This window comes from Perkinsus marinus (genome assembly GCF_000006405.1).
Source record: "Perkinsus marinus ATCC 50983 genomic scaffold scf_1104296929318, whole genome shotgun sequence".
NCBI classification, from domain to species: Eukaryota; Perkinsozoa; order Perkinsida; family Perkinsidae; genus Perkinsus; species Perkinsus marinus.
The window spans coordinates 1,023,126-1,042,212 of record NW_003216498.1 but is presented as its reverse complement, the minus strand read 5'-3'; the positions used below and the strand labels follow the sequence as shown (position 1 = coordinate 1,042,212).

The 19,087-nt window shown below is 49.4% G+C and overlaps 8 protein-coding genes and 2 non-coding genes across 10 annotated transcripts; 6 read left to right on the top strand and 4 right to left on the bottom strand.

Moving 5' to 3' along the window:
• Positions 1-220: 220 nt before the first annotated feature.
• Positions 221-1,785, top strand: Pmar_PMAR012662 (zinc finger protein FYVE domain containing protein, putative; the record flags this gene model as incomplete). Its single annotated transcript, XM_002787832.1, has 10 exons — positions 221-403; positions 463-536; positions 623-673; positions 716-855; positions 1,007-1,097; positions 1,150-1,274; positions 1,324-1,452; positions 1,493-1,542; positions 1,583-1,675; positions 1,723-1,785. 10 exons carry the CDS (start codon positions 221-223, stop codon positions 1,783-1,785), a joined length of 999 nt encoding a protein of 332 aa, XP_002787878.1.
• Positions 1,786-2,845: 1,060 nt separating this feature from the next.
• Positions 2,846-3,447, bottom strand: Pmar_PMAR012661 (Ribosomal protein, 40S subunit, putative). The gene is made up of 3 exons (XM_002787831.1): positions 3,343-3,447; positions 3,050-3,146; positions 2,846-2,995 (listed from the first exon to the last, which is right to left on the bottom strand). The coding sequence occupies exons 1-3, from the start codon at positions 3,429-3,431 to the stop codon at positions 2,930-2,932; spliced, it is 252 nt and encodes an 83-aa protein (XP_002787877.1). The 5' UTR covers positions 3,432-3,447; the 3' UTR covers positions 2,846-2,929.
• A 1,142-nt stretch (positions 3,448-4,589) lies between these two features.
• Pmar_PMAR012660 (conserved hypothetical protein) lies at positions 4,590-5,648 on the top strand (the record flags this gene model as incomplete). Its single annotated transcript, XM_002787830.1, has 1 exon — positions 4,590-5,648. One exon carries the CDS (start codon positions 4,590-4,592, stop codon positions 5,646-5,648), a length of 1,059 nt encoding a protein of 352 aa, XP_002787876.1.
• A 1,360-nt stretch (positions 5,649-7,008) lies between these two features.
• Pmar_PMAR012659 (conserved hypothetical protein) lies at positions 7,009-8,079 on the top strand (the record flags this gene model as incomplete). Its single annotated transcript, XM_002787829.1, has 1 exon — positions 7,009-8,079. The coding sequence occupies one exon, from the start codon at positions 7,009-7,011 to the stop codon at positions 8,077-8,079; it is 1,071 nt and encodes a 356-aa protein (XP_002787875.1).
• A 1,172-nt stretch (positions 8,080-9,251) lies between these two features.
• Positions 9,252-11,936, top strand: Pmar_PMAR012658 (disulfide oxidoreductase, putative; the record flags this gene model as incomplete). The annotated part of the gene is made up of 17 exons (XM_002787828.1): positions 9,252-9,272; positions 9,358-9,474; positions 9,522-9,597; positions 9,643-9,750; positions 9,801-9,886; positions 9,939-10,048; positions 10,094-10,177; positions 10,226-10,312; positions 10,357-10,426; positions 10,486-10,567; positions 10,611-10,686; positions 10,732-10,784; positions 10,849-10,988; positions 11,036-11,150; positions 11,381-11,465; positions 11,510-11,663; positions 11,712-11,936. 17 exons carry the CDS (start codon positions 9,252-9,254, stop codon positions 11,934-11,936), a joined length of 1,689 nt encoding a protein of 562 aa, XP_002787874.1.
• A 187-nt stretch (positions 11,937-12,123) lies between these two features.
• Pmar_PMAR012657 (Protein capI, putative) lies at positions 12,124-13,682 on the top strand (the record flags this gene model as incomplete). The annotated part of the gene is made up of 9 exons (XM_002787827.1): positions 12,124-12,189; positions 12,235-12,339; positions 12,425-12,544; positions 12,592-12,692; positions 12,854-12,967; positions 13,014-13,064; positions 13,134-13,191; positions 13,241-13,481; positions 13,525-13,682. The coding sequence occupies 9 exons, from the start codon at positions 12,124-12,126 to the stop codon at positions 13,680-13,682; spliced, it is 1,014 nt and encodes a 337-aa protein (XP_002787873.1).
• A 513-nt stretch (positions 13,683-14,195) lies between these two features.
• Pmar_PMAR012656 (hypothetical protein) lies at positions 14,196-15,744 on the top strand (the record flags this gene model as incomplete). The annotated part of the gene is made up of 8 exons (XM_002787826.1): positions 14,196-14,199; positions 14,383-14,468; positions 14,521-14,647; positions 14,696-14,803; positions 14,854-14,891; positions 14,938-15,041; positions 15,094-15,220; positions 15,688-15,744. 8 exons carry the CDS (start codon positions 14,196-14,198, stop codon positions 15,742-15,744), a joined length of 651 nt encoding a protein of 216 aa, XP_002787872.1.
• Positions 15,745-16,378: 634 nt separating this feature from the next.
• Positions 16,379-16,450, bottom strand: Pmar_PMAR012655. Its single transcript has one exon. It is a non-coding gene; the product is annotated as a tRNA-Ala (tRNA).
• A 206-nt stretch (positions 16,451-16,656) lies between these two features.
• Positions 16,657-16,728, bottom strand: Pmar_PMAR012654. The gene has a single exon. It is a non-coding gene; the product is annotated as a tRNA-Ala (tRNA).
• Positions 16,729-16,869: 141 nt separating this feature from the next.
• Pmar_PMAR012653 (Ornithine decarboxylase, putative) lies at positions 16,870-19,052 on the bottom strand (the record flags this gene model as incomplete). The annotated part of the gene is made up of 14 exons (XM_002787825.1): positions 16,870-16,968; positions 17,020-17,104; positions 17,151-17,269; positions 17,322-17,408; positions 17,456-17,647; positions 17,702-17,804; positions 17,854-17,921; positions 18,046-18,142; positions 18,191-18,341; positions 18,386-18,505; positions 18,553-18,706; positions 18,753-18,807; positions 18,851-18,943; positions 18,995-19,052. The coding sequence occupies 14 exons, from the start codon at positions 19,050-19,052 to the stop codon at positions 16,938-16,940; spliced, it is 1,413 nt and encodes a 470-aa protein (XP_002787871.1). The 3' UTR covers positions 16,870-16,937.
• Positions 19,053-19,087: the final 35 nt, after the last annotated feature.

The following is a 19,087-nucleotide window of genomic DNA, read 5'->3' as shown; positions in this document are numbered from 1 at the left end:
CTTCAAGCCGTTACTGCATCCTCTATAGTCGTGCTATTGATAGTAGTCATTGTCATGCTCATAGTCGTCCGTGGTAATGCGTGTCAGAAACGAATAGATGGAGGATTGAGTTGAGTCGCGGTAGTCAGTCGGGTCCGTACTAGCTGACCGGGGACGGGTTTCTTGTGAGTATCATCGAATAACACGCAGTGCTCTTGACTTGTTCTCACATTCTTTTATCATGGACCAAGAGGAAGCTCTTTATGCTAGTGATGAAGTAACACTGCTTGTCACGATCCGGACACTGACTGTCATAAGCTTTCAGGAGATAAGCAAGCAAAAGTTCGTGCCGGCTGATCCCAAAGCCCATTGGGTGCCTGACGAAATGGTCACGGCATGCTCGGTTTGCCACGAGGCGTTTTCGGTGAGTGACGAGTCGCCATATCATTCACTCATAGTCCGATATAAACTAGCCATGCTCAGGTGACGAGAAGGAAGCATCACTGTCGGCATTGCGGAAAAGTGGTCTGCGCGCAGTGCAGCGAACACCGAGTCGTGTGAGTACTCATTGTGTCACTACCCTGAGCGAAATCGATATCGTTGAACGCTGTGATCGGCGAAGCCCAAATGCAGTGCTTGTCAGGGTGCCTGGTGTTGTAGCGAAAGTCCGAGTTTGTGATGCCTGTGAGCCTCTGTAAGCCGTACGTTCATTCCTCAGCCGATAGAAGTGGCCCAGGTACTCTGACCTTCGCAACTCCGCCTTGGGCGAACAGTTGGATGCTCGTGAGCAAATAAACGAGAGTTTGAAAGCAGCGTTGAAGGAAAAATACGAGGAAGTTGAAGAGTTCAAGACCTTTCTCCTGGCAATGACCGAAGGTATGCTACTCTCGACTAGTACCATCGCCGTGCGTGGTCGGTACAAATAGTAAACCGTTCGTCATCTTGGATCGATGAGTTAGAGCATGTTTGTGCGTGTTGCAGTTTCGGTATTCGATGTATTTTTGGTATTCCCTTCCCGTGTTGGTAGGTATGGCACCGGTCAACAACCAGGAAGGATTTTCGGGGAGCACTGGGTTCTCGCCGGAATCAGATCCTGATCGAGTTGATTTCCGAGAGCTGTAGCATGGAAATATAAGCTGACGATGCTGCTCTCACCGGCGTGATGGTTAGGATGACCTTCGTTGACTCGAATCAAAGAGAAATGCGGAAAAATTATGAGAAGCTGAGCCGTGACTTTGATGCTGAACATTCTGAGAGGGTCGAGAAGGAGCGGAATGCTCGACTGCTTGCCCAACGTAGGTTTTGCATCCAGAAGTCCTTGTTGCCATCATGACCTCATACCAGGTTGTTTGCGAGCTGAGAGTGAATGCCAGAAGTTACGGAATGTAGAAGATGAAAGGCAGCAAGCACGGGACGAGGCTGACAGGCAGAAGACCATAATAGAAGATCTCAGGGACCGAATAAATCGGTTAAGTCATGTCGGCTTCCTCACTGTTATTTTTATCGTTTTTAGGCTTGAAGCTGAAGCGGCTGAAGACCGATCAGTACGATCTGCCGAGCAAGGTAGGTCCCTCTGTCGTTGAATACGTAGTGAGTACTTCAGATGACCGACGAGTTCCAACCCCCTGGTATTCACCTAGGATTGAAGCCTCGCGGTCCTATCTTATTGCGAGCGGCGCCCGAGATAGTCCCCCAAGTGAGTTGTCTGTTGGATTGCTATTATTGATCATTGTTCTCTGTCAGGTAATGGAGATAGTAATGAACGTTGTCGTAATTGCAAACGAATGTGCTCTATTCAATGAATAAGTTTTTCATGTCTTTCCCGAATTGTTGTGTTGTCGAGTGCCGAATATGTATCTCCTACATGGACAGGACGTTGAATGTACTGAGATTGCTTTATCACAAGGAATAATTTGTTCCCATCCGGCCGGTCTCGATCAGCAGGCGAACTGCGTACTCTTTGTAGCCTCAGATAATGCGAGTTGGTATAATCACTTAGTATCAGAGACTCTAGTCTGATTGCACAGTATCATCATTGGCTGTTTGCACTAACGGTTCAGTAAAAGCGAATGTCGCCTCATAGCAACGGTAGCTGCTAAGGAAGGGGAATCCGAAATGGTCGCTTATCATCATCACCATAAAGTCATTAAGTATCTCAGATTTTCTCATATCTGTTCATCGCGGCGGGATAGCTGCTCGGACAAGAGGTGTCAGAATTATTGAGAAATCATCATAGAAGCTAATAGATTGTATATCAGCCAATTGACACGCAGCTACACACAAGCCTGATGCCACCCGCTGAAAATGTAGTTGTGGGACGAGTTGCATATAACCGCGAAACTCACACGGAGATGAATGTGGTTTCCTTTCATCCGAAGAACAGTTGACGCCTCAGTGTGCGTTGAGAGAGTATCATCAGATTCTATCAGAGACTCTAGTCTGATAGCACAGAATCATCACAGGCAACAAACAATACTATGAGTCAGAAAATGCGAGGTTGGCCTCATAGCAACCGAAGCTGCTAAGGAAGGGGAATCCGAGTTGGTCGCTAGTTCATCATACTCTCGAATATAATATTACTTGCTCAGCTTCGTCTCATTTGTGTTCAGCGCACATGGTCTGTGCTCGGACAAGAGGTGTCAGATTTAGAGATAATCATCATCGCCAGAAAAATAGAATTGTGGTCTAGCCAATTGACACGAGATCATAACAGAAGCTCATCATGCCACCCGCTAGACTTGGTTATCACTTTTGGATGATTTTGAACCGCAAACGTACGTAGAACGCATGAGGTCTTCGAAACATCCGGTGACCATCTTCTCCACCCGTCGTCGAACACAAGTCCCTTAACTCAACACCAGAGCATGTGACTTGCGTTGCTGCTTGCAACAAACCGTGCGTTAGGAACAAACAAGGTCCATCACTCGCCGATACGTCGTAGAGCAGTACTTTACTCGGCGAAGGAGAGGATGTTCTTCTCGTGCAAGAGACGGTTGACGCAAGCATCAGACTCACCCTGAAAGAAGGAATAGGAAAACCAGTCGGACTACTTATTCGTCGAGTGTACTACCTTGCTCCTCATGTAGCCGGCAATGCAGACGGGGTGGAATTCACCAGTAGCAAGGCCAGTCTTGGGGTCAACAACGGCAACGTTGAACTGAGCCGACCTAAGAGAACTCGTCAATAACACACATCTAATGATCACTGGTTAACGTCAGTGGTGGACAGCTCAGTAGAAGAAGCCACCATGCCAAAACAATAGGGCGATTACATAGTGCTAGACTACAAATCAGCTCAGGCCGATGAGACCATGAAAAGCACCACAACGTAAGGCTCGATAACTCAAATTCCGATCCCAATTACTTGTGGTCGTTAGCGGCAATAATCCTGTTAGTGGCGGAGCACTTACGAGGGATGTACAAGTCGACAATCTTTCCCTGATCGTTCTGCATGGTTGGTTTCAGCAGCAAATTTGCACAGAGGTGTTAATGATCGATTCGACATAGCGCGGGCGCGGGAGCGGAATGGAAGGCGGAGCGAAGCATGCCATGTTTAACATTTTCGTCTTGTCTGTCTGGGGCGATGCGTGTACAGCAACAGCGGCTGATCCAAAAATCCTAAAATCTCCTATTGATGCGGATTAGATAGGAAATGGCCCCATTTGCGAACGCCCTAAAGGGCGCAACGCTGATCGAGTCGTCGTTACGAAGGAGCTCACGTGAAGAGTGTTGATGACAGGGGAAATGGAAGATACGTCGACATGTTCAGCTGATGCCGCATCGCATCACTTGTAGTATCCTCATAATTCATAATTGCAGTCACTCGCGGTGGTTGTTTTCTTTATGACCACTGCAGCAACAGTGCCAAGGACTGTTCCTCCAGTCGGCTCGCCTTCACGGACTACTAGTTCTACATCGGCTAACAGTGGACTCTCAAACAACGGTCTTCGTCAGAATGGACGTCGACGTCAGTTCGGACGGAATCGGCATCATTATCAACAACGACAACAGCAGCAGCAGCATCAGCCAGAAAATAGCGTCGCTTCTGGTATAGAAGTTTCTCAAACGTTAGGGACGCCCAGCAGTGCTGGATCAGCGACAATACCGATGAAGGGCGGCGTACAAGACCGTCCATATTATCCATTTTTATCTGCGACTTTCACCCAAGTCGTGAAGACCCATTTGGAATGCGGAACGACAGAGGCGGCATCAGCGGTTGATTATTCGCAGTTAGTGGAGTTTTTAGTGTGCTGTTATTACAGTGAGCCGAGTGCGATGCTGAATCAGCGGTCGCCGACAGATGGGAATTGGGGAAGTCTTAGTGGCCCGGAGAAGGCATTGGTAGAGGCAGAGGTTAGGGATTTATTTGCGAAGTTTGTATTTACGTGTATGAGGGCTGTTGATCAATGGGTACCAATTTATGGTAATAGGAGGCAGCCAGAGATGGTCGGTTTAGTGAATCATAGGGAGATGTGTTATCACTTCTTCATGAGCTTCTTTCATCAAATATCAATAACATCACCGCAATCTCCAGGGATACCACCATCATCACAACAAGTATGCTCTACTTTCCTTATACAGAAGGTTGTTCTATGGATGCTCTCTCATCCCATGGAGGATCTACGGGTGTTAATCGATCACCCTGGTGCCCAAATAGCTCGGTTCACTGACGGCTTGCAGCTTATGTGCGCTGGTATTGCTGAGGATGCATGGAGGAAATATTTGGAGTCTGGTCGGGTTCAGCGTAAGTGTATCGAGATCATGGGTTCTCAACCTTGCAATGCGGCAGAGGATCGGCTGTACCAACATCTGAGTGGTTTTTTCCATCATTACACGGTGAATCCGACCACGGGGGAAATTGCTTGTTGTTTGAGTGATAAAGTAGCGTCATTCGTCAACAGCGAATTTCGAGTTTACTTGGTGGACGACTTCGGCTCGCTGATGAATCTACTTTACCAATTATCGAAATTGGAGAGGATAGCGTCAAATGGGAAGCCCACTGCGATGGCTGTGGATTTTGAGGGCCTCAACTTGTCCCGAGATGGAGCGATGAGTTTGGCTCAGCTGTGTCTATCGTCCGACCCGAAGAGTGTTTATGTAGTCGATATCACTAGACTGGGCTTCCACGCCTTTCATACTACTACTCATACGGGTACGTCACTGAAGTCTATTATGGAGGATGCTCGAATAGAGAAAGTGTTCTACGACCCTCGCAATGACGTTGATGCCCTCTACTACCAATTCAATGTGGCCCCTCAGAATGTTTTCGATCTCCAGCTGGCTGAGGTGGCTCTACGACGGGCACGCGGGCTGACCGTACGCTACGTCATCGGCCTCTTCAAATGCCTTATAGCCCAACCGGAGCTCTTCACTCAGCCGGCTATGATGGATTTCGCACGGAGGATCAACGATGCTGGCAAGGCCCTGTATGAGCCGAAGCATGGCGGTAGCTTCAAAGTGTTCACTCAGCGACCACTCCACACTAGCATTATCGTCTATGCCTCTCATGACGTTCGCTATCTACTACCACTGAAGGACCTATTTACCAAGCAACTGAATGAGGCTAGCGACGACCTCTATGAGAGAGTCTGCAAGGTCAGCGCTGAAAGGGCTCAATGGTACAAGAATGTTGAGTATGTTAAGCCCACTTCGGAAGCGCCCGACATATAGTTTGTGACCATGGTTTTATCTGTCTCTGGTGATCATATCCTTATGGCTATTCAAAGAGTACACTTCTGGGGAGCCGAACGCTGAGGCATCCCCTAGTGTGATGGAGGCTATAGCCAGATGAGAAGGGGTTTCTTGGTGGTGGAGTCTACGTCCATCCTTGATCGACATTGATACTTGGAAGTTGTTGTCCTGACGGTCTATTTCTGCTACTCTTTATGCTGCCTTTCGAGGAACCAGCGTTTTGGTTGGTGTCGAGTGTGACCGAATAATGATGATGCTATCAACGACGACTTTATATCAAGTCGGTACACGGTCCTTCACATCATGGGCGGCGGCAGTCCATTGATCATCAGTTTATTTCTGTACCATCGTATTTCTATAAGAAGTCACGACGTCCAGGGCATCACTGGACGGGATAAGCCTTAGTAGTAGGAGAGCCAGATGCAGCTATTATGTTACTATTTATTTCCTCTGTTATAGTCTATCGTCACTGCAAGAGCTTGTCGTGTTTGACTTTTGTTGCCGCTGAGATTTGCCGATCTCGTGTAGTTTCATGTCGACACGGAAGTATTCCTCTTCAGCTGCAATCTCTATTCCAGAAGGCTATTCGACAGCGTCAATACGGGCGGTTTCTATGGGGGAGTACTCACAGCAACAGGAGCACGTACGAGAAGTAGCCTCGTCGCTTCCTAGTCAACCATGTCCTGTTGTGGGGTCGTTCGCCAACGAATGTGATTACTATGGTGGGACCTCCATGACGACTACGCAAGCTGCTGTGGAGGTTGGCATGGCCTCCGGTAATTCAGAATCAACCGAGGCAACTGCGACTGAGGCGACCAATCGGCCTGTAGCTGCGAGCCAGATGGAGGGGGAAGTTAGGGATGCTCGTGTGGAGCCTTTGGAGAGTTTTCTTGCTGCTACTATCGCCGAGTGCCTCAGGGTGCATCTAGAGGCACCGAAACTGAGTGATATTCCGCAAGCAGTGGAGGACTATGCCCAGGTCGAAGAACTGCTCTTGAATTACTATTATGCGGATCCGGAAAGCTACCTCAATAAAGTGGATCTGAGCTGCACGGGGCAGTTATCAGAGCCGGAGAAGGCATTGGTAGAGGCAGAGGTTAGGGATTTATTTGCGAAGTTTGTGTTTACGTGTATGAGGGCTGTTGATCAATGGGTACCAATTTATGGTAATAGGAGGCAGCCAGAGATGGTCGGTTTAGTGAATCATAGGGAGATGTGTTATCACTTCTTCATGAGCTTCTTTCATCAAATATCAATAACATCACCACAATCTCCAGGGGTATCACCATCATCACAACAAGTATGCTCTACTTTCCTCATACAGAAGGTTGTGCTATGGATGCTCTCTCACCCCGTCGATGAGGTCCGCGTCCTTGTCGAGTACCCCGGTGCCCGCACTGCTCGATTCACTGACGGGTTGCAGGCTATATGTGCTAATAGTGCTGAGGATGCTTGGAATAAATACATAGAAGCTGGTGTCGTAAAAGGGAAGAGAATATCGGTGGCGATGTCATTGACGCCAGCAACGGAGGAGGAAAGGCTGTATCAGCATTTGAGTGGCTTTTATCATCACTACGTGGTGGACCCGGCCACTGGAGAGTTGGGGTGTTGCCTTAGTGATAAGGATGATGATTTCGTTGATGCAGACTTCAGAGTTTATTCTGTTGACGACTTCGGCTCGCTTATGAATCTACTATGTCAGCTGTCGGATTTGAGTAAGGCGGCTGAGGCTGGGGAGAAGGCGGCGATGGCTATGGATTTTGAGGGCCTCAACTTGTCCCGAGATGGAGCGATGAGTTTGGCTCAACTGTGCTTGTCGTCCGACCCGAAGAGTGTTTATGTAGTCGATATCACTAGACTGGGCTTCCACGCCTTCCATGCTACTACTCATACGGGTACGTCACTGAAGTCTATTATGGAGGATACTTTGATAGAGAAAGTGTTCTACGACCCTCGTCACGATGTTGATGCCCTCTACTACCAATTCAACGTGGCCCCTCAGAATGTTTTCGATCTCCAGCTGGCTGAGGTGGCTCTACGACGGGCACGAGGCCTCACCGTACGCTACGTCATCGGCCTCTTCAAATGCCTTGTTCAGTCCGAAGTGTTTGTCCAGCCTGAACTGCGGGATTTCGCGACTAGGATAAACGACATTGGCAAGGCGCTCTTTGAACCCAAGCATGGTGGCAGCTATAAAGTGTTCACTGAGCGCCCTTTGCATCCGGGTATTATCGTCTATGCTTCCCATGACGCACGCTATCTCTTACCCTTGTACGACACTTTCACGAAACAGTTGAAGTGTGCAGGTGACAACTGGTACAATAGGGTGCTGGCAGCTAGCGCTCGCCGTGCTGAATGGTATCAACACTCCGACTACCTGGTGGCAACGTCTGAAGCTCCTGTTATCTAGTGTCTTCCTCAGTCGCCTGGCAAGGCGTCTGCTGCTCCTCCTCCTTTCGTTGCAGTCATTGAAACGACGAGGGAGGTGGCTTGTATATCTCTCACACTCAGCTCTCTATGTGTAATTGCTCTCGCAGGATCAATCTGTCTCTATTGGCCCGATCTGTGTAGTATCTATGGCTGAGTCGTGATTTAACTATACCATTCCTCGTCGAAGTCGATTATTATTGATAGTGGTGGCCGTCTACAGATTAATCCATCATTGTCTCTGACTGTTACCATCTCCGGTAATTTGTGTTGCATCGGTAGCATACAGAGCTCTTAGCATCCACGCATCTAAGTAGGATTATTCTTGATTCGTGGTTGATACTTGTTATACTTCGATCCTTAAACCCAATCTCCCAAAGGCTCTTGCGTTTTCGTCTATAATACTGCATCTCGGGTATGTCAGTTTGGACATGTTCACCGTCCAAGGCCAGCAGCAGCAAGGAGCTTCAGCGCGCTTTAGAAGTGTATGCAGTACCTCGAAAACTACAGCAGGTAGGGTCGATATAGCTGTGCATGTGAGGCTAGCGGGGCTTCTAAGGTCGGCATTGATGTTAATGATGATGGTCAGTTGGAGCTCAGGTGACGAGCGATGTCACCACCGAATCGATGGTGACTCGATTCATGCTACCTTGGGGTGGGTGGTGCTCCCTCAGGCCTCAGGGGACGTCGATGATGCTGTTGGTGTCACTTGTTACTTAGCAAGTATAGTGCAGTCGTGGCCATGCCTCTCATAGTTTTGCCCTTGTCGGTTTGCCATGTCCCTGCATTATGTGTTTTGTTATACACTCGGGGCTGTCGATTTGCTCATGGAGAGGTAGCCATCAGTTGGCCTCATGATATCCAGTCTTCGGAAAACAGCCTTGGACTATTGTCTGGCGAGGGTTTTGGTACGAGTATCGACGAAGGCACGCCTGCATGTGGCGGATGGCAGTAGATGGAGCTGGCCTCGGGCTGCTGAAGTTGCCACGTTTGGAGTACTAGGGACGATGACAGCAGCGGCTGTTATGGCGAACTGGGCCTCGAGTCCTGGTGTAGAGTGCGAAAGCAGTAGACGTAGGGGATCATCCAGTTTTCATTTGGTATTTGAGGATTTAGGTACGTTCTCCAAGGGTGGTCGGTGGGTGGAAGTTGGGCATGGGTCTAGTTTCCAGCCAGGTGAGATATATGAGCTGGTGGTCGAGGAAGGGCACTCTGTACGTGTGTGAGAGGACTGCTATTGCTGGCCAATGATCATGGCTAGGTACTCCTGGCTCGGTCCCACAGTGGGCAGTTGTATGCTGTTGGGTCGAAGTGCACCTATAAAGGGTGCGACTTGAAGGATGGACTGTTCGTTAATAATACGGTGACGTGTCCACAGGTAGGGAGCCTAGTTACATATATGAATCTAGTCTCAACTTTTATCAGCACGATGCGACTTACGATATAACGACAGGAGTCCCAGTAAGGGGCCCTGGGTTGAATGCCCTCTGTTCTTATAAGGGTAGTAGGAGGAGACTGTGGTAGCAGACATCTGATGTGCTCTCAGTCGAGGAGAGGAAGGATGGTAGGGTATATGTGGATGTACCCAAGGGGGACAGATGGCATGAGGGGGAGCCGGTGCCTATGGCTAAGCGTGATCCTCGCAATAAGCAAGGTGACACTATAAGGTACCTGCCTGTCGCCTTGCTGGAAGTATTGATGTAGTGTTCGCTATCGTGGGTGGGGGTGCGGCAGCTGCATCGGCGTGCGAGGCTTTGAGGCAGAATGGGTTTACTGGACGGATTGTCATGGTTGGTTCGATACTTCTAGTCTGGTGAAGGCTTTGACCAACCTTTCCCACAGGTCACCCGTGAGGCCCACGTGCCGTACGATCGGCCGGAGCTGTCGAAACGGTTGGATCCTGCCAGAGACCCGGCCAAGCTGTATTTGAGGACACCAGACTTTTATGCGAAGTAGTTGTATGGTATCGAATTCACGGAGTGATGGTAGTGTATCAGAAACGGGATCGAAGTCCTGACTAGCAGTACGGTTGTTAGTGTTGACGCTGTAGGGAAGAGCATAACTATGGAGGGGCCCAAAGGGTCATAGTGGCGGTATGGCCATCGAATAGGGCATTGGTATTGTAGTAGGGAGAGTTTCAAGTTGGACTACGACAAGTGCCTCTACGCTGCTGGTGCTGATCCTGTGGTCCCGGACATACTGGGCTCGGATGCAGAGTGAGGCGGGCCATCATTGCACGCATGCGCAAATTTTCATCCAGCAACGTTCACTATCTCCGGACTGCCGAGGATGCCACCAGAATAGCAGACAGTCTCAGAGTTGGTCATAAGGTGTCTCAGCAGACATCCTAGCACGAGATTGATGTACTCTGCCCCCCCCCCCTGGATAGGTGCTGATAATTGGATCTGGTTTCATCGCAATGGAGATGGCCAGTGCTCTCGAGAACAAGGGCGTGGACATCGCTATAGTTGGTAAGGATCTGAGCTCAGTGTTATTATATGGTTATGACCCCAGGTCATGACAGGCGCCCACTGGAGCGGGTACTAGGGCGGAAGGTGGCACGCTTCTTCTTCTCTGGGTTGGAGGCTAAGTGAGCGTTAATAAGGTGTGGAGAACTTAATAGTTTTCTTGTTAGTAAGATGAAGTATTATGGCAACTCGGAAGTCCGCCTCTTTCGGTACACTAAAGGTAATAATGCAGCCTCTGGGGTTTGAACCTGGGTCGTTGAGTGTCCATGGACGTATGCTGTTAGATCTGCATGGCGAGGCAGCCAGTGGGGATTCGGTCAACGGCTGCGAGCTGACTGATGGAGAGGTTCTCCCTGTTGATGTTGTGATCGTTGGGATCGGCACCGACCCCAATACTGAGCCCTTGAGGGGCGTGGACCTGCTGGTGAGCCTCCTGCTGCCCTTTCCCCTATAACGTGTTTATCCCCACAGCCAGACGGCTCGGTACCAACGGATTGCCAACTAGCTGTGGTCATGCCCGATGGCAATAGTAGTGACAGCCTCTTCGCAGCTGGTGATGTTGCTAGCTATCCAGACGGCAAGACTGGTAATCAGTTTCGGAAAATAGTGTTAATGACAAATATGAAAATTTCGTGAAACTTTCGTGGAGATTTTGTGAAAATTTTGTGAAAATTTAGGGAGATTCTGATTGATACCGGATTTTGGTGTAAACTTCCATAATTAGTGAGGAAACACCTGAGCTCAGCTGAGGAAAGCAAACATATATTCCTTTATCTCCATCGTCGGTGATCCCCTGTCGACTAGTGGTTGATTTAGGTGATCTCACTCGAGTACAGCACTGGGATGTGGCAATGCAGCAGGGACGGGTGGCGGCTGCCAACATGACAGGCTCTTCCCAACCGTAGTGTATGCGTAAGCAGATGATGACGTAGAGGTTCCTCGTAGTTATACGACGAGTACGTTCTTCTGGACGACTCTATTTGGTCGGTCGTTGCAGTATGTGGGCAATACTGGAGGGCGAGAGCAGTCGGAGCATTTTGATGATGTGTATATTGAAGGAGACGTTGACAAGTGCAATTTTGTAGCTTTCTACTGCAAGGTAGGTCACACCAGGGTTGTCGGATGGTAGAGGGCTTTGGCGTGTTAGGGGGACTCAGTGGTAGCTGCTGCCACTGTGGGGAGGAAACCGGTGGCTTCTGGGGTGGAGGAGATGATGAATAGGAAGAAGATGCCTAAGACTAGTGAGCTGAAGCTGGGGATATGCAACGCTGATGATATTATGAAGTACCACTCGGGCGATCATAGGATGGCTCCGACTATATCACTTGCAGGCGGCTGCACAAACTGGATAGAGAAAAGCCAAAACGGGTGAGGCGGCGGAGCGGAGAATCGAAGGAAATGACGGAGAATTCTGATCATCTAGCAGATCCATCAGAAGAAGGTGCTTGTCAGCATGCTGTGTGAATGCTGTGTCTTTGAGAGTTTCTGTCACCCCGGCATGGGTGGAGTTCAGCAGGATCGTGTGTGAAGTGTCGTTGTAGTATAAATCATTCACCGTTATGTCGCAACATGTGCTGGTCACTGGAGGCGCGGGCTTCATTGGCTCGCATGTCGCAGAGGCGTTGGTATGTTGCCGTGCAGTCCAGAGGTAGCGAGTCCGCGTTGGTCAGCTTCGACGAGGGTGCAGAGTAACAAGTGTGGACTCACTGAATGAGTATTATGATGTGAGTATCAAAAAGGAAGCTTTGAACCGACTGGAGATAGTCTCACAGGAGGTAGTCGGCAACAGGGTCGGGGAGGGTCCGTCGCATGTTACTCTGTGTTTGACGTGTAAGTGACGATGTAATATATCGCCGTCAGATTGGCGCTGGCTCTCTGTATGCATTCCACTGTATCGACCTCACCAATGCATCAGCTATAGAGGGAGTCTTGGATAAGGTTGGGCACGAGGTGGATGTGATTTGTCACCTGGCAGCACAAGTAGGATGGTAGTGGTGATCTCGATGAGCTCACCTCGGGCAGTTTAGGCGGGAGTGCGGTACTCTATCGATCATGCAGCGGAGGTTGTCGCTGCTAATATCACGGCTACGGTCAATGTGTTCGAACTAGCGAGGAAGCGGAATATCAAGTATTAGGTCCCGGGTTCGATCCCGGCACCCCGCTCTTTTCCCGTTGTTATCCAGAAAAGTCGTGGCAGCTAGCTCGTCAAGCGTCTATGGCGACTCATCTACCCCGCCCTTCAAGGAGTAGGATCTGCACATGTCAGAGAAGGATCTCTAGTTCCCGCAGGAATTCCGAGTCGGCTGATAAGCCTATCTCTCAGTACGCAGCCACGAAACGAAGCTGTGAGCTTTTCGCGGAGACTTATGCCCATCTGTATGGACTGGACATAATTATGCTGAGGTGGTTGTTCCGCGCTGTGGTGTATATTATCACGTTTTACGGATAGGTTTTTCACCGTCTACGGTCCCAGAGGACGTCCAGATATGGCTTGTTTCAAGTAGGGTGGTATCTTGCATATCCGAGGTTCCCCCGAGCAAGATTCAAACAAGGTCCATTGCATTGCCAGGTTCATCGACGCTATAGAAAATGGGCGTCCCATCACCAAGTTCGGGGATGGCTCTATGGTAGCATTGGCTGCTGCTGATAGTCTCTAGGCTTGTGATGAGCTCATAGGTACGCGAATTCACATATATATCGGATATAGTAGAGGGAGTGCTGAGTGCTATTGACCGACTAGAGCGTCCTGACGGAAGGGGCGTCATCCAAGGTAGGATGTGCGATGGTTGGTATCGTCTCGAGGTTGCCTTAGTTAATTTGGGAGGCGGTAGTTGTCACACTCTCAATGAGTTTATTGACACAATAGAGGCTGAGCTTGGTCGAAAGGCGGTGATTCAGCAGATGCCGACTCAGCCGGGTGCATCTTACGATCTTTTTCTGTGGTGATCGAATGACCTCAGGCGATGTGTTCATGACCAGCGCAGACCAGGAGCTAGCGAAGAGGATCCTTAACTTCACGCCTAGGGTATCTCTACGTGAGGGAATACGAGCCACAGTGGAGTGGTATCGGCAATGGAAACGAGACCAGGGGAAGCGGGGTGGGTCTAAGACTGCTTGAGGTGAGGGACACATGATCATTATCTTGTGACGGCTTTCGATGAGTCCAAGTGTCGTGTTCTTGGGTGTGACAAATTTGTTCAAATTTTGTTGCTACTGTCGGCAAATTCAATATTATATTCTTTTTTTATTAACGCTGGTTGTAAAGTGGACGTTCCCATACGGCGACAGTACTGTGGTAAAGATTGGCCAGCACGAGTACCGTTTATAGGGAACAGGCGAGATAATGCATCTCTTTGGGGGTCTGTGGTTGTTACCATTCATGGTGTTTGCTTTCAACCAATGCATCCGTCGAAGTGGTAATTTTCAGTAATCAATGGATCGGATGGATCTCAGTTTCTATTTACTTGTATGAGCCAGCGTACCGGTCAGGAAGGGGCGGCATCGACTAGGACGCCCCTCTTGAGCGGTGATGATTCCTCATCAGCGTCGCCTATTGTCAATCGATCTAGTGAGGAGAGCCACAGTATCGAGATGCAGAGGTTCATGGGCACTTCTACTCCCCACCAACACAATGGGTGATTCCTCGTTGTCTATGACAATAGTGGACTTGCACTTTCGCTGCCTTTTAGTGGCTCACAGACGTCTGATAAAGATGGTCTCTTGCTGCCCGTATCAACTGAGACGGATACTACTGATTGTGGAGCAATTGGCACTACGATAGGCATGCACTAGCATCGTGGCGATCGGTTTATTAATAGCTTGCATAGGCTCGCCGAGGGTATCGACTCCAGCATCCTCAGTGAACCTGGCAGTCACCGACAGAATGTGCTTTATATGCCTTGAGGTTGGTCTCGATGGAACACCTGTGCGGGATGATGAGCCCTTCTGTGGTCTAGGGTCCCGAGGGTGAGTGTGGCGAGCTCGTCCCGTGTTGCGATCGATGCTATGCTCACGTTCATCGAGGGTGCTGGGCGGAGTGGAGGCAGAATCAAAGGATGACGGCCCTACGATCCCGTCTTACTGGTATGATGGTCGATGATGTGATGCGTCTGTTGAGGGTCCCTCGATCAGGTCTAAGGCCGGCTGGTACAGATCCCTTCCTCTGTTCGATATGCAAGACTGGCCAGGCTTGTGTGGAAGGAGAGAGTCATGACGTGGCATGGCTAGCAGCGGTCACTGGTACGTCCTCCATCTCTAGTATCGGGGTGACCACTTTCTCGTCTTACTAGGTTCTCGATCAAGTCGCGGTCGGCAGAGCCCATGGGAGGTACATGTCTGGCCGCTATCCTTCCAGCATCTTTTTCCCACTACAGGTCCTTGGATCGTTCGGAGCACGGTCAGATGCGTCGTCCGATTCGGATGAAGATGACGATTTATTTGCGGACTCGGAGGGAGTTGAGGACTCCCCTGTTTGCAGGTATCCCTGTATGATTCGAATCTCCGTTCACTTTCTGACTCTTGGTTTTCAGCCCATGGTTGGCCGCGATCAACTTCGCAGCTCTGATGGTCTTTGCGATACTTACGCCGCTCGGCATCAATCTGGGCTGGGGAAGTGCAGGAGATGTCATTCTGGTTGGTTTCGTTGGACTTTATCAGGTGACCAGTGGTGTAGGACTCTGCTGGAGGCGAATTATCAGCTTTCAGTTCTATGCAATCGAGGCCGTCATAGTTGCTATAGCTCATCGCCGTTATGTACAGCGTATGCGGATGCGTCGACGGGGGACCATGGAAGATACACCATCAGCAGATTTACAACCTCCAGTGATAACTCCTACTAATGCAGATCTCGAAGCTGCAGATCCTCGACGGGCGAGGCTACTGCAAGTCGGATCAGAGTGACTGGCATCGTTGTGGATTATCTCCGCATACTCGGGGGACTCCCAGTGTGCTGCTTGGATCATCTCAGTTATAACTTTTGATTTTAAGAGCGCCATATTTGAGCTTGGATCTCCGAGGCTTGTAATTTTGCTCTGATTCGAGTTGTGTTTTCGAGTGAGGTCTTTGTACCGCTAGATTAGGTGGAGGAGACGTCCAAACAAGTTTGTTACAAGATTTCTTTATAGATCGAACATCTGATGGGCTTTGAAAGCCTAGCCACTGAAGCGGTGCGAACATTTTGAACGCTGCGAGTGATAAGCTCGTAACCTACTCTTAGATATAGGCCCGACTAGTGGGGGTGAGCTTCTGAGCATACTTACAGCCTGAATAGTTGCCCCGTGGGGTCGCTACCCAGTGGTTTTACCCGGTTAACGCTTAACCTAGCGTTCCATCCGGCTACTTGCTTTTGATAGTGTCAAAATCGAATGTAACATTTCAGCATGGTGTCAGACTTGCTTGTCACTTTGGCAAATTTAGATGTAACATCTGAGAAGGTGTCAAACCTGTGTAGCACGCTGACATTCTTGAATGCAACGCGGTTAAACTTGCGTGTTCACTTGTCAAACTTGGCTGGGAAAAGGTGTAGTCTCGTAATTCTAGTCCGCAGTTGAGAACTTCGCTAGCTCTATGTACTCATTTGATGGCTCTACTGGACAGGGTGCTCCTTGAGAGACCCGAATGATCGCTCGATTTGAGGGGTGAGTGATTCACATCAATTCTGAGGCTATTCATCTACTAATATGGCTCGATTCGCTCACCCCATGAGCCGGGATAGTCTCCATCGCTCCTGAAACGAATAATCTTTTTATCTGTTCTATCGTAATGGATGCCCGTTTGCTCCTCTGTATGATGGACACGGGAACGACACGATTTAAATGGATGTGCCGAGAATTGAACTCGGGCCCTTCAGCATGCGAAGCAGACGTGATACCTCTACACCACACACCCAATGATTTTAATTAGTCTCTACCGCCCTCGTGGCTGATAGCCTAATCACATATGTATAACTCTTCGAGATAATCCTCGGATTCTCTCTGGCTGAATGCTAACGTGTTACACACGCCCAATTAGCTAATAGAGTCTCATTCTTGATGACCCGTTCGTATTATTGGAAGCAATCGTCGGCTCCTCTGCAACAGGTAGACGCGTATTGGCGAATGTGCCGGGGATTGATCTCGGAGCATTCTGCATGCGAAGCAGTCGTGATACCACTACATGAAACATTGTGAGCCCATATCTAATCGCAATCCAGACTAGTAGCTTGAAATCCTCATAAACTCGATTCAGATACGAGAAAGCCAAGATCTAGTGTATAGGGAAGCCTCGATGCTATACCACCACCACTTGCTATATACACAACAACGCAATGTTGCCTTGAAATCCTCGAACTACTCTGAAATATAGAAAAGAGTAAAATCCCCAGTGCAGGGAGTAGTCAGCAGTCATGAAAGGTGGTTCGGTAGTACCTGCCACAGCAATAGTCATACCCCCGGGCTGTGAGCCTCCCAATATATTACCAGTACATAGGAGTGTCGAAACCATTGAAGTTAGTAGCAGCAGCAGTAGTGTATGCACCCATATTCCTCCATAGAAGATGATGACCTGCATACCGTTCCAAGCGGAAAAGATTGGCACTACACCACAATACCTATCTCCATCTCAGGAAGATGAGTAACTCCATTCATGATAGTATCAAAGCCGTCACAAGTCGGCCCGAAGAGCACATGGGTCGGGTTAGCGACCTTCGGATCACCGCATACTCCGCTCCTGAGAAGGGATTCCAGGAACACATTTTCTCAGCGCTACGAACTATCATTACTCCTCATGGAGAGCCTCTGGCCACACTTGCTGATGGTCATATAAAATGCAGTTGAAAGAGCCATAAACACCGTCGTTGAGATAAAGCCTACAAAGGTGAGATGTCGCGACTGATAAGCCCACCTCGCGAGATACCTAGTCAGCGACGTGAGGTTCTTCCCTGCGAGTTCATCAACACTAGCACTGCTGCTGCTGCTACCGCTGTCCATCGTGTCCTCTTCAGCAATGTCAGCAGCGCTCTTCATCTCTGACAATTTGGGTGCCGATACGACGACGTTTTTCGAGTAGATTTTCGTAACCAAACTGCAGGGACTGCAGGCGAAGTACCTCAACCAAGTTCAGAACTACGGGGGAAACACACTTCCTGCTGCTCCTCTGTACCTTCCAGGCTCAGCAATGACCTGCACATCATCCGGGTCGGGAAAAAGAGTGTCGAGGAGTGAGTTCACCACAGTGGCCATCGACTTGAAGGCTACCGGAGATCCTACCAGTCGATCCTTGCAGAGAAGGCCTGGAGCTTCGATACAAGGTACCTTCTCTATCCACGCCTTGGAAGCCTCCTCCAATGTCCAGGACGGACAACCTCAAACCGTAACGTGATCTAACGAGCAAGACATGAATTAGCATTGGCGAGCTTCCCCGCTCAGTATCGTCTACCAAAATCATCTACGTGATATTTGTACCGAAGCGCTACGAGCCACTCTAGAAACGACCTGTCTACCTACGCAGCGGCATCGAAGACTTCACGAGCATCAACCAGAGCCTTGGTGATGGAGTGCACATCGGAGCATCCCGAACCCACGTGGAACGATACCCCAACAACTGTGGAAGCAACACTCGATATAGTATGCTGAACAGGACGACTCTTACCGTTCACTCCGTGTTTCATCGCTTCCTCCAATAACACCGTTACAGTAACACCAAGAGAAGCGCCGAACTTGGCACTCATAGGGCACTGCGCGTTGTTGTCGACACAAGCAAGGCGTAGGAGCAGCTTAGCCTTAGGATGATGATGGGCGATCTGAACGAGTACTAGAGTGGCCACGTGATCGACAAAGTGATGACCTTGGCTATCTCGGAGGCAGAATCAGCCACCAAGTACTCAACTCCCAAGTCCCGAGCACCAACGAGCTGAGACGGCAGCTTGGTGGGATTAGCATAAACAACATGCGATGCCATCATCTCCTGAAGGGGTAGTTGTCACGTTGGCAACTAAGAGAGGTTGAAACTACATGAACGTCGAAGCCCTCGGTGGTCCCGATATCATCAGAAAGAATATTTCTGACTAGTCTCATTTCGTTGATGGTAGCACAGTCGAATTTACACCCCAAACGGTAGAGTGTTTTGACCAGCATAGGTTCGGGGTTGCACTTCACTGCATAATATCTACAAGTGATACTCTCGCGATCCGTTATTCTGTGTCGGCTCCTACGGTGTAACACGGGGTAGCAAGTCCTTCCATCTCCTCATTTGGTGCTCAAGTTGACCTATGGAAAGGATCAGGCTCGTTGAGGTGTTACGATAGCCTACCCAAGTCGAGGAGCATCACCGACACGTCTGGGTCTGCCAAGTCCCTTAGAGCCTCCCCAGCAACGTACTGGATGGGGTCTAGCGGCTTGGGAACTGAAGTATGAAAATAAGAAATCATGAACGCCGATGCTTTTTGTAACTCACCATGGACTTGATGAACAACGTTATTGTTCTCCTTCTTGAGAATAGAGCTGCAGGTCATGACTTCGTCTCAGCGAGTTGGTGGCTATCGACTCG